The sequence below is a fragment of the Zootoca vivipara genome, chromosome 7 (genome assembly GCF_963506605.1).
Source record: "Zootoca vivipara chromosome 7, rZooViv1.1, whole genome shotgun sequence".
In the NCBI taxonomy this organism is placed as follows: domain Eukaryota; kingdom Metazoa; phylum Chordata; class Lepidosauria; order Squamata; family Lacertidae; genus Zootoca; species Zootoca vivipara.
The window spans coordinates 8,550,108-8,565,994 of NC_083282.1; the positions used below are offsets into that span (position 1 = coordinate 8,550,108).

At 44.9% G+C, this 15,887-nt stretch overlaps 1 protein-coding gene across 3 annotated transcripts in view; it reads left to right on the plus strand.

The window, feature by feature from the left end:
- The window catches only part of RXRG (retinoid X receptor gamma), a 95,755-nt gene that overhangs the window by 19,378 nt on the left and 60,490 nt on the right, over nucleotides 1–15,887 (plus strand). Inside the window, exon 2 of one of the 3 annotated variants that reach the window (XM_035123682.2) lies at nucleotides 11,444–11,666. The exons of 1 other annotated variant lie outside the window; for it this stretch is intronic. In XM_035123682.2, the coding sequence (XP_034979573.1) occupies nucleotides 11,618–11,666 (49 nt within the window). In that variant the 5' untranslated portion in view covers nucleotides 11,444–11,617. Of the gene's footprint in view, nucleotides 1–11,117; nucleotides 11,667–15,887 lie in introns of those variants that run through there. One more of the 3 variants, XM_060276636.1, reaches the window with a different exon arrangement.

Consider the following 15,887-nt stretch of genomic DNA (forward strand, 5'->3'; position numbering starts at 1 on the left):
GGTCAAGGAACACATCTGAAATGCAAAGAGCCTGATGCCATGGAGTGGCTGATGGGAGGCACCAGCTGGGGAACCCCCAAGGGAAGACTGACCAAACCCAAAGAGTGGCCATCAATGGTTTCTCATCATCCTGGAAAAAAGTGACAAGTGGGGTGCCACATAGTTCTGTCCTGGGCCCATCGTTGGATGAAGGAATTGGATAAAGGAATTGAGGGGATGCTCATCAAATTTGCAGATGACGCCAAACTGGGAGCTGTAGCTAATGTTGCAGAAGACAGAATCGGGATTCAAGATGACCTTAATGGATTGAAGAACTGGGCCAAAACTAACAAAATGAATTTCAATAGGGACAAATGTAAGGTTCTGCACTTAGGCAGGAAGAACCAGATGCACAAATATAAGATGGGGGGGGGGCACCTGGCTTACTAGCAGTACATGTGAAAAGGATAGTTGGCTCTTAGTGAACCAGAAGCTTAACAGCAAAAAATGGTAATACTATTCTAAAGGTAAAGGGACCCCTGACCGTTAGGTCCAGTTGCGGACAACTCTGGAGTTGCGGCGCTCATCTCGCATTATTGGCCGAGGGAGCCGGCGTATAGCTTCCAGGTCATGTGGCCAGCATGACAAAGCTGCTTCTGGCGAACCAGAGCAGCGCATGGAAATGCCATTTACCTTCCCGGCGGAGTGGTACCTATTTATCTACCTGCACTTTGACATGCTTTCGAACTGCTAGGTTGGCAGGAGCTGGGACCGGGCAACAGGAGCTCACCCCTTCGCGGAGATTTGAACCGCTGACCTTCCGATCAGCAAGCCCTAGGCTCTGTGGTTTAGACCACAGCGCCACCCGCGTCCCTAATACTATCCTAGGCTGCCTCAATAGAAGTATAGTGCCCAACCAATGTAAGGAATAGAACTTGGTCAGATCATATCTGGAACATTGGTTCAGTTCTGGGTGCCACAATTTAAGGAGGATATTGATGAGCTGGAACATGTGCAAAGGACCAAGATGATCAAAGGTATGGAAACTAAGCCTGATGAGGAACAGTTGGGCATATTTACCCTGGAAAAGAGGAGACTGAGAGGAGATCTGACAGCCATCTTCAAATATCTTAAGGACTGTCACATGGAAGATGGAGCAAGCTTGTTTTCTCCTGCTCTGGAGGGTAGGACCTGATCCAATGGCTTCAAGTTACAAGAAAGGAGATTTCAAATTATATGGAACTTGCTGACCTGACCGGAAGACTACGTGACCGGGGAGAAGAGAAGGTGGAAGAGGAATGGAAGAAATTTAGAATTTATTATAAAAAATATTGTAGAATTGAGGTATGAGGAGAATTATAAGCAATTGTGAAGTTGCAGATAAAGAAATTAAGTGAGATATAATTGAAAATAGGTTGAATATTATAATGAGTTGCAAAATTGAGAAAAGGATATTGTAATTAGATTTGGATAATAAGATATAGAATTTGCCAAGAATGATATGCAATGAACCGTTAGAAGGGGGACCCGGGGAAGTCCCCTACTAAAATGAGAAAAAATGGAATGTATATGCTGATGTTTTTTTTAATCTTTTTTATTTTTATTTTATTTTTTAATTTTTCTATTTCTGAATACGGATGTTATAACAATGTTCAATTATATGGATGTTATTCCTTTCTTTTTTTATAAAATTCAATAAAAAATTATTTAAAAAAGAAAAAGAAAAAAAAGAAAGGAGATTTCAAGTAAATGTCAGGAAAAACTTTCAGCCAGTAAGAGCTGCTGGATAGTGGAATGGTCTCCCTCAGGAAGTGATGAACTCGCCTTCCTTTGAGGTTTTTAAGCAGAGGTTGGACAGCCATCTGTCATGGATGCTTTAGTCGAGAGTCCTGCATTGCAGGGGGTTGGAGGAGCTGACCCTCAGGGTCCCTTCCAACCCTACAGCTCTATTATGCTGTTCTATGAGCTAATGTACAAAGGCGTCATATTTGTTAAAATGTGAATATTGGGCAATATTGCCTACAGAGACGTGTAAGCGCTAAAATGCTGCTTCATTTTCAGGCTGACCACAAAGAGCAAACTGAGGCAGAAATGGGGCAAACTGAATGGAAAAGTGAGAAATGGAGAGAAACCAAAAGCGACAGATTTATCCATCCCAGTGAAGAGAGAGAGGGGGGGGGAAGAATTAATTAATAGAAATAGATTCTGCATTGGACATAGAAGCCCGCAAATTGTGGATCTAGTTCATTTTAGGTGACCAGTTTTTAGTCGCCTGAATAAAACTGAATGGTTTTGACTTGAAATGTATTGTAATAAGTGCCTGATTTCTGCAGCATTTGTGATGTCATGGAGCTGGAGTAACTTAATGGAGAGGAGGAGGGTGTTGAATAATTATCAACCATATTCGATCTGGTGCAGCCAGCCTTTCTGGATGGAGGGCAAATCCCAGCGCCTTAAAGAGGCTGATGTGTCAAGGAAGTAAGTGGATTACACTGGGCTGCTTTTTTTTCTTTTTAATGAATCTAGGTTAGCATCTGCTTAGTGCCCTGCACTCTCTCTCTCTCTCTCTCTCTCTCACACACACACACAGCGAACAGGACATTGTTGATCTAGGTTGGACTGCCCAATTTATATAAGCTCTATGCAGCTGACCCCTCCCCTTCCCGCCACCCCCACAATAAATTCAGCAAACAAGTGATGAGGAAGTAGGAAGATGTCTGCTTCCCAAACCAGCTGCAGCTGTGCATTTGCAAACTCGGCCCTCCAGATGTTTTGGGACTACAATCCCCATCATCCCTGACCACTGGTCCTGTTAGCTAGGGATGATGGGAGTTGTAGTCCCAAAACATCTGGAGGGCCGAGTTTGCCTATGCCTGCTATACATGCATGCAGAGTACTTGCATGTGAGCAAGGACCCTGGGTTGAGCACTCTACATATTTAGAGCTCGCAGGTCAAGGAATAAAATCTCTTGTCAGCAAGAGGCAAGCTACCGTGTTTTTCTCGAGAGCCTATCCCCTTTGCAACATCACACTTCCAAAGAGGTGAACCGAAAGAGCATTGGAATCATGCAATACTGTTGGGCTTTTTGGCTTGTGCTCTTGGTTCCACCTCCTCCAGGCTCCGTGCCTGTCTAAATTGTACCCACTCACTGCCCAGCCAAACACTATCCCTCAGGTCCTGCCCTAAGGTCCTTGTCTAATGGTCTTAACACCTGGAAACCCAATTGAATGAACACGGGTCACATGCTGCAGAGCACTCGCTCAGTTAAATTTGGGGTGGAATGTAAAAAGTCCAAATTCTCACCAGGCTTCCTTAAAAAAAAATAGTCACAGGAAACAACATGAAGCAATGCCTTGCTGATGCCGAAATGATTTTTAGGAGTTTATATGCGTACAGATCAAAACAGCGGTTTCAACCATTTTTTCCTCTACTTTCCCTGTTCTCTCTTTCTCCCCCTCTCTGCCCCACCCCACCCCGGGACTATTGTAAGATACAGCATAGTTTATGCCAATTTACTATTGGTAGTCAAGGAAGATGGGATGGCTGTGCCAGGTTTATGAGATTATAATGAAGAATTTGTTTTGACACAAGCAAGTAAATAGGAAGACAATGACCATAGGAAGCTGATGTTCACCGGTCCACCTAGTTCAGCATTGGCTATGCTCACTGGGTGGAGTTATGGTCTAAAACCATTGAGCCTCTTGGGCTTGCTAATCAGAAGGTTGGCGGTTTGAATCCCCACAACGGGGTGAGCTCCCGTTGCTCTGTCCCAGCTCCTGACAACCTAGCAGTTCGAAAGCACGCCAGTTCAAGTAGATAAATAGGTACCGCTGTGGTGGGAAGGTAAATGGTGTTTCCGTGCGCTCTGGTTTCCGTCACGGTGTCCTGTTGCGCCAGAAGCAGTTTAGGCCTACTTGAAATGAGGCTGCATTTTAAATTTTAATACTGTATTTTAATCTGTATTTTAATTAATTGTTTTTATGTTTTATTGTGGTTCTGTTGGTGTCAGCCACTTATGGCCTACTTGAAATGAGGCTGCACTTTAAATTTTAATACTGTATTTTAATCTGTATTTTAATTAATTGTTTTTATGTTTTATTGTGGTTCTGTTGGTGTCAGCCGCCCTGAGCCCGGTTTTTGACTGGGGAGGGCGGGGTATAAATAAAAATTTATTATTATTATTATTATTTATTAGTCCTGATGGCCACACGACCCGGAAAGCTGTCTGTGGACAAAGACCAGCTCCCTCGGCCTGAAAGCAAGATGAGTGCTACAGCCCCATAGTCACCTTTGACTGGACTTAACCATCCAGAAATCCTTTACCTTTTACCTTAAATGAGAGACTTTAACAGGGATTGAATCTGCAACCTTTCGCTTTCAAAGCCTGTGCTCTACTTGCCCCTGCCATTGTCGTAAAGAAAAACGGCTCTTAGCTCCAACAATTGAGGCTGGAAATGACATATGAATGCAGGTAGCAATGGGATATAGGTATTTCCCTAATTTTGATGCTAAATGAAAATTGTGAGACGCCCCATATTTTTAAAGCACAAACTGCTCCCCCCCAAAATATTGGGAACTGTAGTTTATCCTTCACAGAGCTACAATTCCCAGCACCCTTAACAAACTACAGTTTCCAGGGTTCCTGGGTATGGGTGGGTGGGCTTTAAATGTATGGTGTATATGCAGACTTTAGTTGGAAAAAATATCTCTTTGATTTGGGATACAATCTTTGGAGGGTATGAATGATAATGGCACTATCTTGGCAACTTTTTTTAAAAATAGATTTTATTAATTTCTTTCTTTAAAAACATAGACACACAACATATATACATGCATTTGATTTTCTTCTCTCTCATAACATTTTACAAAACAGAAATAGAAAAGGCAAAAAGTTAAAGTAAAGGAAGAAAAATGATAAAGAGGAAAAAAAATACTATTACAGAAAAAACAAAACACTCTGACAATCTGTATACAAAAAAACAACAAAAACCATTAACATCTTCTTTGTGATGACTTCCAATTATTCTCTCTGTAATCTATATATTAACATTATTTTATCGCACAATTCTAGATTTCTGCTTGCATTTATTTTCTTTAAATTCAAATTAGGTTCAACTTTAGTCTGCCATTAGGATTTTGGGTATACCGTTACTTTTTATATACTCATCAAATATCCTCCATTCCTTCCGTGTTTTTTTGTTTCGTTTGTCCTCTTATTCTTCCAGTGGTTTTTGCTAACTGTGAATATTCTATCATAAAAGTTTGCCAATCTATTATGCTGGGTGTGTTTTTGTTTTTCCAATTTCTCGTGACCAGGACTCTTGCTGCTACAATTCATTAACAATATTCTTTTTGTGGTTTTAATTTCCTCTGGTATTATATTTAGTAAAAACATTTCCGGCCTTTTTTTTATTGTACATTTTAACATTTTTTAAAAAGTTCTTCATAGATGTTATTCCAAAACTTACATATTTCCAGACACTTCCACCACATATGTATTAGAGACCCCTTTTCCACATTACACCGATTTGTTCTTATACATCTTGGCTAACTTTTCTGGTGTTTGGTACCACCTGTACATCATTTTTAGGACATTTTCTCTTAGATTATATCAGGCGGTAAACTTTAAATCCACCCTCCGCAGTCTTTCCCATTGCTCCATCGGGACATTATAGCCAAACTCTTGGGCCTACTTCACCATTACTGATTTGACCTGCTCCTCTTTGAGTTCCCATTCCAAGAGCAGGTCATAGACTTTAGTTGGAAAAAATATATCTTTGATTTGGGATACAATCTTTGGAGGGTATGAATGATAATGGCACTCTCTTGCCAACTTTTAAGTTTTGGCAGATGGGATTCTTTCTCATATTAGGAAAAATTACATTACTTGCAAGTTTTTCTTATATTATTTGCTTATTTCAACAATTTATTCAACACTTAACTTAATTTCTAAGTGGCTTAGAAATGAGGTTACAAAAGAGATAGAAAAGAAAATCAGTTAAAGATGTAAGTTTAATATGCATAAAGTGCTGTGCTTGAATGCACTGTATTTAAAAATGCCTTGCAGAGAGGTTTGCATTGTCACTGGAATCCTGAGGGATCTCTCACAGCGAAGGTGAAACCCGAGAACTCAGCACCTTTGTCAGTCAATTGAGCTCAGCTCAGTGCTCTAACAAGCAAATTGCTTAGGATCTCTGGTACCAGAGAGAGAAAACAGTATTGAACTGTATTAAGGACTAAAAAGAAGCCTGGACTGCATTGGTTGCTTGTTTAAGAGTAATGTGTTACTTTGTATTTTGGAACATTTATTTTTACGTAACTATTTTAAGACTGTTTCCAGCAAAGCATTGAAACTCATTCTTGTGGTGGGGAGGAAATTCATTTCTGCTCTGCACGAGGTCCAGATCAGGGACTCCACCTGCAACATCTGTAACAATCTGCAATCCTTTGGTATCCTACACCAAAGTTGTTAAGGGACTAGTAACTAGTCCTTGTAGTACATCAATCCAAGAACTTTGAACTTGGCCTGGTGGCAGGGCCGTCTTAAGCCCATCCAGCGCCCTGGTGCTAGGTCCCTCCAGCGCCCCCCTCCAGAGCCTCTCCAAGGGCCCAGGAGTGCCAAGCGGACCGCTGGGGAAACGAGAAGGAGGCGCAGCGCGGAGTCCTTGGAGAAGGAGCGCAGTCCTGGCCAGATCGCCGGAACCCTGTGCTCACTTGGCGCCCTTCCAGCGCCCTCCAGCGCCCGGCGCTGTGGTTCTCCGCGCCACTAGCCTCTATGGCTAGGACGGGCCTGCCTGTCCTAGCCGGGCGCTGGAGGGTCCTGCTGATAACAAAATGTGGACTGCACGGTTTTGGAGACTCCATCAGCACTCATTGTTGCACGACATTTCGAAGCTACTTCTCCCAGTTTCAATTATTATACATTTCTGATAGGTGGTAGCATCAAATCTCTAGGGAAGAATATAGAGGTTTGGAATAAGGACTTTAATAAGGCCATTCATCCTAATCAATGGAGGTAAATATTACTGCTGGTGATGAAAGTCTTGATATAAGACTGCAATGAATATAGCTTGAAATTATCCACAAAGCTTATTGGATGCCTCAGAAATGCATACTGATGAAATTACTACAGTTGGAATTAGAAGTATATATTTGGATTATTAGACCATTTCTTGGTTATTTTGGCAAAGGATTGTCATTTCCCTTTTTAAAAGACTTTTCCATTCATGTTGTTATTATTTATTTTATGTTTGTTATAGTGTATCATTGATAATAATTTATCTTTGTAACATGTTTAGGGTTTTTTTAAAAAAAGTTTTTATCTTTTAGGGTTTTTTGTGGGAAGGACTGAGATTGAGTAGATTGGCATAAATTGCCTAGAGATGTTAGCCAGAATATATTGCTTGATATATAACCATTCGAAAGTTATTTCTGTAAACTTGTGATTAACTTTTTCTCTACACTTGTAACTCTCCAACTGTTTGACTTCACCCCTGAAGGCGTTACTCTTCCGTGGTCTCCCAAAACAGATGGATGTCAACCAACCAGACAATGGCATTGTTAATAGGAAAAAAAAAGTTAAGAGGAAGATAAGGAAAGGAGCCAATGGGAGAGCTAGCCAGGAGTTGTGGCGGTTATGTTCTGTCCTTTCACCTGGGACATTTGCAAGGAATAAGCATGTGATCGCCCTGGTCTCCAGCAGCAGTCAGGTCAACTGACTCAGAAAAGGAGGGACCACAGAGTGCTGGTGGTTTCTCTTGTCCTGCAGGATAACTGGGCAGCACAGCCGTAGTCCTGTTTTTCACAGCATGAGAGATGACATCATTTGTTGAAGTGATATTTGTTTGCTGTTGTAACCTTTAGATGACGGAGGACAAGTTTGGCATGACAAATGATCCTTGTGTTATGCTTTTGAAGCAACAGGTTAGGGTATGGCACCTGCATTTCTTGACCCATTATTTCATCAGTTCCTTATCCCCCCCTTTCCTCTCCTGCCTCCCATGGGGCAAAACCGTTGCCCTAAAGCAGGGGACAGCAAACTTTTTCAGCAGGGGCCCGGTCCACTGTTCCTCAGACCATGTGGGAGGCCGGACTATATATATATATATATATATATATATATATATATATATATATATATATATATAAATGAACGAATTCCTATGCCCCACAAATAACCCAGAGATGCATTTCAAATAAAAGCACACATTCTACTTATGTAAAAACACCAGGCAGGCCCCACAAATAACCCAGACTTGCATCCTATATAATAATGTCCATGTTGTCCCTGCGTCCAGATGTCCCGTGTGTCCCTGGGGTACTGCGCATGTCCCCCAGAGACACAGGGATTGGACGGAGGGACAACCAGGGACACAGGGATTGGACCCGTGCTCTCGGGACACAGGGAACAGCCAACTGCCGCTCCGCCAACCGCCGCTCCGAAGCCCAGTCTCATGCTGGAGGTGCGCGGTGAGGCGGCGGGGGAGAGAAGCGCTCCCCCCCCCGGCAGCCTTGCCGCACACCTCCGGCATGGGACGGCGCTTCCTCGGGGAACCCGAGGAAGCCGAAGCGGCAGCGGGCGCGGAGGGAGGCCCGCTTTGGCTTGGCAGCGGCGGGAAGAAGGGGAGGAATTCCTCCCCTTTTTCCCGCCGCCGCCAAGCCAGTCCCGGAGCCGAATTGCGGCGCGGCGGGGTTTTTCGCCGTTTGCCTCCCCCTCGAGGGAAGGCAAACGGCGAAAACCCCCCGCTGCGGACTGGCTTGGCGGTGGCGGGAAGACCCGCCAAGCCAGTCCCGGAGCCGATTTGCGGCGCGGCGGGGTTTTTCGCCGTTTGCCTCCCCCAGGGGAAGGCAAACGGCGAAAAGCCCCCGCTGCGGACTGGCTTGGCGGTGGCGGGAACATCCCGCCACCGCCAAGCCAGTCCCGGAGCCGAATTGCGGCGCGGCGGGGTTTTTCGCTGTTTGCCTCCCCCAGGGGAAGGCAAACGGCGAAAACCCCCCGCTGCGGACTGGCTTGGCGGTGGCGGGAAGACCCGCCACCGCCAAGCCAGTCCCGGAGCCGATTTGCGGCGCGGCGGGGTTTTTCGCCGTTTGCCTCCCCCAGGGGAAGGCAAACGGCGAAAACCCCCCGCTGCGGACTGGCTTGGCGGTGGCGGGAAGACCCGCCACCGCCAAGCCAGTCCCGGAGCCGATTTGCGGCGCGGCGGGGTTTTTCGCCGTTTGCCTCCCCCTCAGGGGAAGGCAAACGGCGAAAAGCCCCCGCTGCGAACTGGCTTGGTGGTGGCGGGTCTTCCCGCCACCGCCAAGCCAGTCCCGGCAGGCCGCTTCCTCTAGCGCCCGTTTTTAAACGGGCTAAAATCCACTAGTTTTAAATAAAAGGACACATTCTACTCATGTAAAAACATGCTGATTCCTGGACTGTCCGCAGGCCGAATTTAGAAGGCGATTGGGCCGGATCCGGCCCCCAGGCCGTAGTTTGCCTACCCATGCCCTAGAGCAGTGGTGTCCAAAATTTTTCAAAGAGGGCCAGATTTGATGAAGTGAAGGGCTGTGAGGGCCGACCAAAGTTGTTGAACTTTTTCTAGGGTTGAAGTTGTTGAGGGTTTTTTTTTTAGGATTTTACCCTGGGAGATATAACTGCCACAGGGGCCAGATTAAACCGACCGGCGGGCCGGATTACGCCCCCGGAACAGGCTTCAGACATGCCTGCCCTAGAGGATGAGCCAGATAATCAAAGAAAAACCAGCACATTCTGCCCTGGTGCCTGAGATGTTTAAAGCATAGGTAGAGATCTCCTGGTTGAGAACTTTGATGTTACCGACATCTCTGCCACATGGGGGAAGGTAACTTTCTAAATGCAAATGTTTTTAAATTGCTTCAAGCATAGATCATTAATACTACAAATACTTACAATACACCAGCCAGCAGGCTTACTGATTTCTAAATATTAGCAGCTAATATTGTAAACCAAGATAATGGCCACTGGTCCCATCACCTCCTGGCAAATAGAAGGGGAAGAAATGGAGGCAGTGAGAGATTTTACTTTATTGGGTTCCATGATCACTGCAGATGGTGACAGCAGCCACGAAATTAAAAGACGCCTGCTTCTTAGGAGAAAAGCAATGACAAACCTAGACAGCATCTTAAAAAGCCTACAAAGGTCAGTATAGTTAAAGCTATGGTTTTCCCAGTAGTGATGTATGGAAGTGAGAGCTGGACCATAAAGAAGGCTGATCGCCGAAGAATTGATGCTTTTGAATTATGGTGCTGGAGGAGACTCTTGAGAGTCCCATGGACTGCAAGAAGATCAAACCCATCCATTCTGAAGGAAATCAGCCCTGAGTGCTCACTGGAAGGACAGATCCTGAAGCTGAGGCTCCAATACTTTGGCCACCTCATGAGAAGAGAAGAATCCTTGGAAAAGACCCTGATGTTGGGAAAGATTGAGGGCACTAGGAGAAGGGGACGACAGAGGATGAGATGGTTGGACAGTGTTCTCGAAGCTACGAACATGAGTTTGACCAAACTGCGGGAGGCAGTGCAAGACAGGAGTGCCTGGCGTGCTATGGTTCATGGGGTCACGAAGAGTCGGACACGGCTAAACGACTAAACAACAACAATAATATTGTACTCCTTCTTAGATGAAAATGAGCTGCATATCCAATAAAATCTATTTTTCTTGTTTGCATTCTACCAAATTTTAGATTTCTGTGCAACACTTTTTATGTAAATACACAGAGTCACTTTAATCCCCACTTTTTTTTATTTGCACTTTAAACACCTGAACAGTATATTAACACCTCCAACAGGTCTGCCTTTCCCCCAAAATGGAGATGGCACAGGAGAGGCTTCTCTTGTTCAATTTGTGCCTTTCCAGGCGTGTGTTAAGGACATGGAAATCATGCCAAAATAGAGCCAGCAGCCCCAATGTAGGTGGAACTCACACAATGCATTACACGAAGAAAAGTTGGGTTTAATCATAACTGATAAATATTAGCAATTTGGTATGACAGTTCTCTGACATCAACACAGAAACAGCTGCCTGTAAGTGTAGCCATATGTCGCCCCCTCAATTAATTACTCCACACAGCATTGATTTTTTTTTATTAGTACATACTTCAAATAATAGCCTCCCCTTCCCCTTCCCCATTTAATTCCCCCAGCTTTTGATTTGTGACCTATACCAGCGCTGTGATGCATTGATTGGTCTTGTCGCTGATGGATTAGCTACCAATATAACACACTGCAAGTTTGCAGGGAACACACACACACACACACAGAGAGAGAGAGAGAGAGAGAGAGAGAGAGAGAGAGAGAGAGAGAGAGAGAGAGAGAGAGAGAGAGAGAGAGAGAGAGAGAGAGAGAGAGAGAGAGAGAGAGAGAGAGAGAGAGAGAGAGAGAGAGAGAAGCCCTGCCCATAACAGAATGGGAAAGGAGCAGCAGCTGAAAACTGCCTGATTCTTCCAGCTCCTGTCTTCAGGGCGAGCAGAGCTTCTCTACACGATTTCTTCTCCACTTGAGGAGGCAGCTAGCCTGGAATTGCTGGAGAGAGTGTCAGGTTTGCAAAGCAAAACGGAACACTTTACGGATCTTGGAGGCACCCTCTGCCATTGCAGTGAAGAGATGAACTGAAGATTAAACATGTACGGGAATTATCCACACTTCATTAAGTTTCCCACAGGCTTTGGGAGTAAGTATTTCGCGAATGGTTTCAGATTTCTGGTTTTTGATGCAAATAGCAATTGAACAACCTAGGCACCGGGGGGGGGGGGATGCAGAAGTGGGGTGTGGGGGAGAGGAAGCACTTGCCAGAGGTCTAACCCTGCTGATGAGAAGAGAATTAAATTTATGCATTGTTAAATCAGAAGCTGCTTTCTAACTGGGAAGGCACTGCACCAGGGTGGGACTGGTGTGTCTGTGGGATTTCTTTAAACTTTGAGGAGAGCTTTTGGCTTGTATATGGTGAGTTTATTCAAACAGTCAGTGTGATAGAATGATGATGCAACATCTTACAGCGATTTTACAAAATGCTTGCTTGTCAGAAACAGGTGGATGAAAACTCTCTCTTAGCTTCTTTCATGCTAAACAGTCAGACCGGGTGGGGGCCCGGGCAGCCTTTCCTCCACCCCCAAGAACCACAACCGTCTCACGGAAATAGTGAACCAGTGCACCGCTGCTCAGATTGTATATGGGAGCCCTCAAAAACTTACCTTCACAAAGAAAACTAGCATGTGGCAAGAGAAGGGCAAAAAGCCTCGTTTTCTATGTACAGAGTTGCTGTTACTGTTAAATGGAGGAGCCCGTAATCTTGCGAACGCCAAAGGTGGGCTGGGCTAAGTACACATTTATCCCCTTATTGAGGACTAGACCTGAGACTTTGGGCAAAGTAAGAGAGCGTCCCATGGATTTGTTGCATTTAGATTTAGTGAGGTAAGTAAAGGTGCTATATTTGTATGTGACCTACTTGCCACAGGAAGTACATAGTGGAGCACTAAATATAATATGGAGAGAGAGAGAGAGAGAGAGAGAGAGAGAGAGAGAGAGAGAGAGAGAGAGAGAGAGAGAAAGTATTTTTGGACTGAGACATCCAAGTCCTGTGTCTGGATGCTGCCCAGCCTTCTTTCTATGGGCTTACTCGGACAATAGGAGAGATGTGGGCTTGCTTCTCCACCATGTGTCTCCGCCTCTCTTTCCTCATAAAATGTGATCAAACTTACTAGGCGATATCCAGCTAACACGTTCTGTCATGCATAGGGTTCTGTCTGATCCATTCTGTCCGTGCAAGGATTCCTGCATGAGCAACAGAACTTTCCCACCTCTCACATCACCGTGCACTCTCAAAATATGCCCCGGAGGGTTGTGGGAAACCCCAGAACAGATTTAGGTGGTGTGCAGGGGGAGGAAAAAGGGGGAGAGTTCCACTGCACAAATAGAAATCCTTGCGGCGACAGAGCGTGTTACTTAGCGCTATCTTGGATACAGCCCAATGCATCATTGCGCCGTGTGTTTCCCCCAGCCAACAAATGAGGCGACAAAGCACAGTGATGTCACATACTGTTCATTGCATTTACATTTGGGTTTTATGGGGACCAGAGGGCAGAGAGGCCTGGAGCTGTGGCAGGAGTGCCTTTCAGGGGATCCTTAAGCAGCTTGGTAAAGTGACTTTTGGCTCATCTCTGTCCTGTCCTGGGGCCCTGATGTCGTCTCCATTGAGAATGCTAATGACCTGCCTCAGATGGCTGTTTGGAGGAGCATGTGCTTCATAAAATGTTAGATACTCAGTGCTTTTCCTGCATACCAAGGTGAGGGCCTTCTCGGTAGTGGCGCCCGCCCTGTGGAAAGCTCCCTGAAAAAGACCCCCATGCTGGGAAAGATTGCACCAGGAGTAGGGGATAACAGAAGACGAGATGGTTGGACAGTGTTCTCGAAGCGACCAACATGAGTCTGACCAAACTGCGGGAGGCAGTGGAAGACAGGAGCGCTTGCCGTGCTCTGGTCCATGGGGTCACAAAGAGTCAGACACGACTAAACGACTAAACAACAACAAGTTGCATGCGATGTTTGGTTCTGGCTGGGTGAAACCCACCTGCCACTATGTCTTCGGAAATGAAATTAAAATATGGGTCATTTGACATTCAAATATTCTGGTGCCTGGGAGTTTTGGAAATAAATGTCTGGTAGTTTCAGGTAGTTGCTGGCTGTTTGGGCGTAATAATAAACATTCAATCATTCATTCATTCAGATAGTTATATTGGCATGGAGGCAGGTAGTATGCTGAGCTATACCTCCTGCCCTGTCCGTCCTCTTTTCATCACCTTCCTCCAAGTTTGACCCTCAGCTGTTGGGAGCTACAGCCATTGTGGCCTGTCCTTCTGGGTACAGTAGCTGCAAGTTCCCTAGTTTGAGAACTAGCCCCCCTTCTTTTTTTTGTTAGAGGCACAGAAGTACTGGACGGAGCATTCTGATATTTGCTTAAATACAAATAAAACATTTTGCAAGGCCGCTTGCTCCCAGTGTTACTCTGGGAGTAACACTGTGATCCAAAGGACCACACTCCCTGTTGCTCAGCTTGTGCAATGCTTCAGGATTTCACTGAGCTCTTCCCTTGGCTGCAAAAACTTGCTGCCATCGACCCTGGGAAATAAGTCACATCGACTCCGTCGCGTCTTTGTACTGTTCCTGTACTCTTATCAGCAGACCGGCAGATGCGGAGATTCAACAGGTAAAGCTTTTCTATGCCTAAAACGGCGGAAAAAGCTATGCTTGCTGAATTTCTGCATGTCAGGTTTCCGTTCAAGGCACAAGAACAGGACCAGTACATAGAAGCTGCCGGTCCTAAAACTGGGTAGGTTGAATCCAGTGCTGTTGTTGAACACGGAGAATAGGCTTCTGCTTGCGGAACAGGACTTCACCTTTGTCTCTCAGGCAATGTTGGATTCTGCCCTATGTGTTTTTGCGTGATGACGACCTGTTTAGTGTTTTCCTTTAAGGCCTTTTCTCCTCCTGTTTGAACGTGTAGCAGCTAGATCATAGAATTGTAGAGTTTGAAGGGATCCCAAGGGCCATCTAGTCCAACCCCTGAAATGAAGTACTCTTTTGCCCAACGTAGTTGTGGAAGTGCTTGGAAAAAATATCTCTCTGGTTGCCTTTTTCAAAAACAGAACAAAACATTCCAACGCCAGCGCGGCTACTTTACTTTATTAGATATATTCCTTACAGAATGAATAATCATCACCCTCTCTAATAGCAAACTCCAGCGCCTATCAGCTTAGAGGCCAAATGGGGCCAATAACAAAATAGTGTTTCCTTCATTCTTAGGGGGACTCCTTAGACAAGGGAAGTCTATCTGTTTGTAAATTAATTAATTAAAAAACAAACAACCCCCAGATGGTGTGACAAGTGTCTGCTTCTAGTGACTTGCCAGATTAATGGAACGCTGGGGGTGTCCATTGTGGGGATGGGGAGGACAGGGTTTTTTTGGGGGGGGAAGTGGCTGCCATTCTTGAGCCCCTAACAGCTTTTTTTTTGACCAATACATATTTATTGATTTTTTTTTTTACAATTTATACCATAAATTATTAACAAGTATACAACAAATAGCTTTTCCCAGCTTTGACTTCCCTCCTCCCCCCAGCAGGTAAATTAATTCAATCTTCTCGCATATTATCCAATTAAATCCTATATCTTTGATTTTAAGTTAATCTCATAACTGCTAGCGTTTTCATTCCTTTATAATTATCCTTAGCATAATCAACAAATTTACTCCATTCTTTATGAAATTTCTCATCATCCTGATCCCGGATTCTGTAGGTCTGTTTGGCCATTTCCATAAGATCAAGCAGCTTCGTTTGCCCCTCTATTATTGAAGGTATTTCTTGTGATTTCCATTTTGGGGCAATTAATATTCTGGCCACCACCGTGGCATAGATGAAAAACCTTTGGTCTGATTTTGCAATTTCATTGTCCATCAACCCTAATAAGAAGGCTTCAGGGTTTTTTTGTTTTTTTTGAAAGTGTACCTGAATGTCTTTTTGAGTTCATTATACACCGATTCCCCTGTGTTTTGGTGGGGGCGTGGCCCTATGTGGCCGTTTACTCTCCCCCGTGCGATGCAGGGCTATTTTAGGAGGAGTGGGTAGGAAGGGAAAAGAGGCGTCATTTTCCCTTTCTCATCCTACACCCTCACCCCCCGCACATATAACAGGAAATTGTTCAGGTCTAGGGTTACCATATCTTGAAGAGCAAAAAAGAGCACAGCCCAAGACGCTGCCAGCCCGTGCCTGTGTGCCTCTTTCCCCGGCTCGGGCTGGCAGCGGCGTGCAGAACAGCCCCTGCCACTTGCACCCAAGCCAACCCCCTAAATAAATAAATACTACCCCCCCCCAAAAAAACCAGACATTTCCTTTAAAAT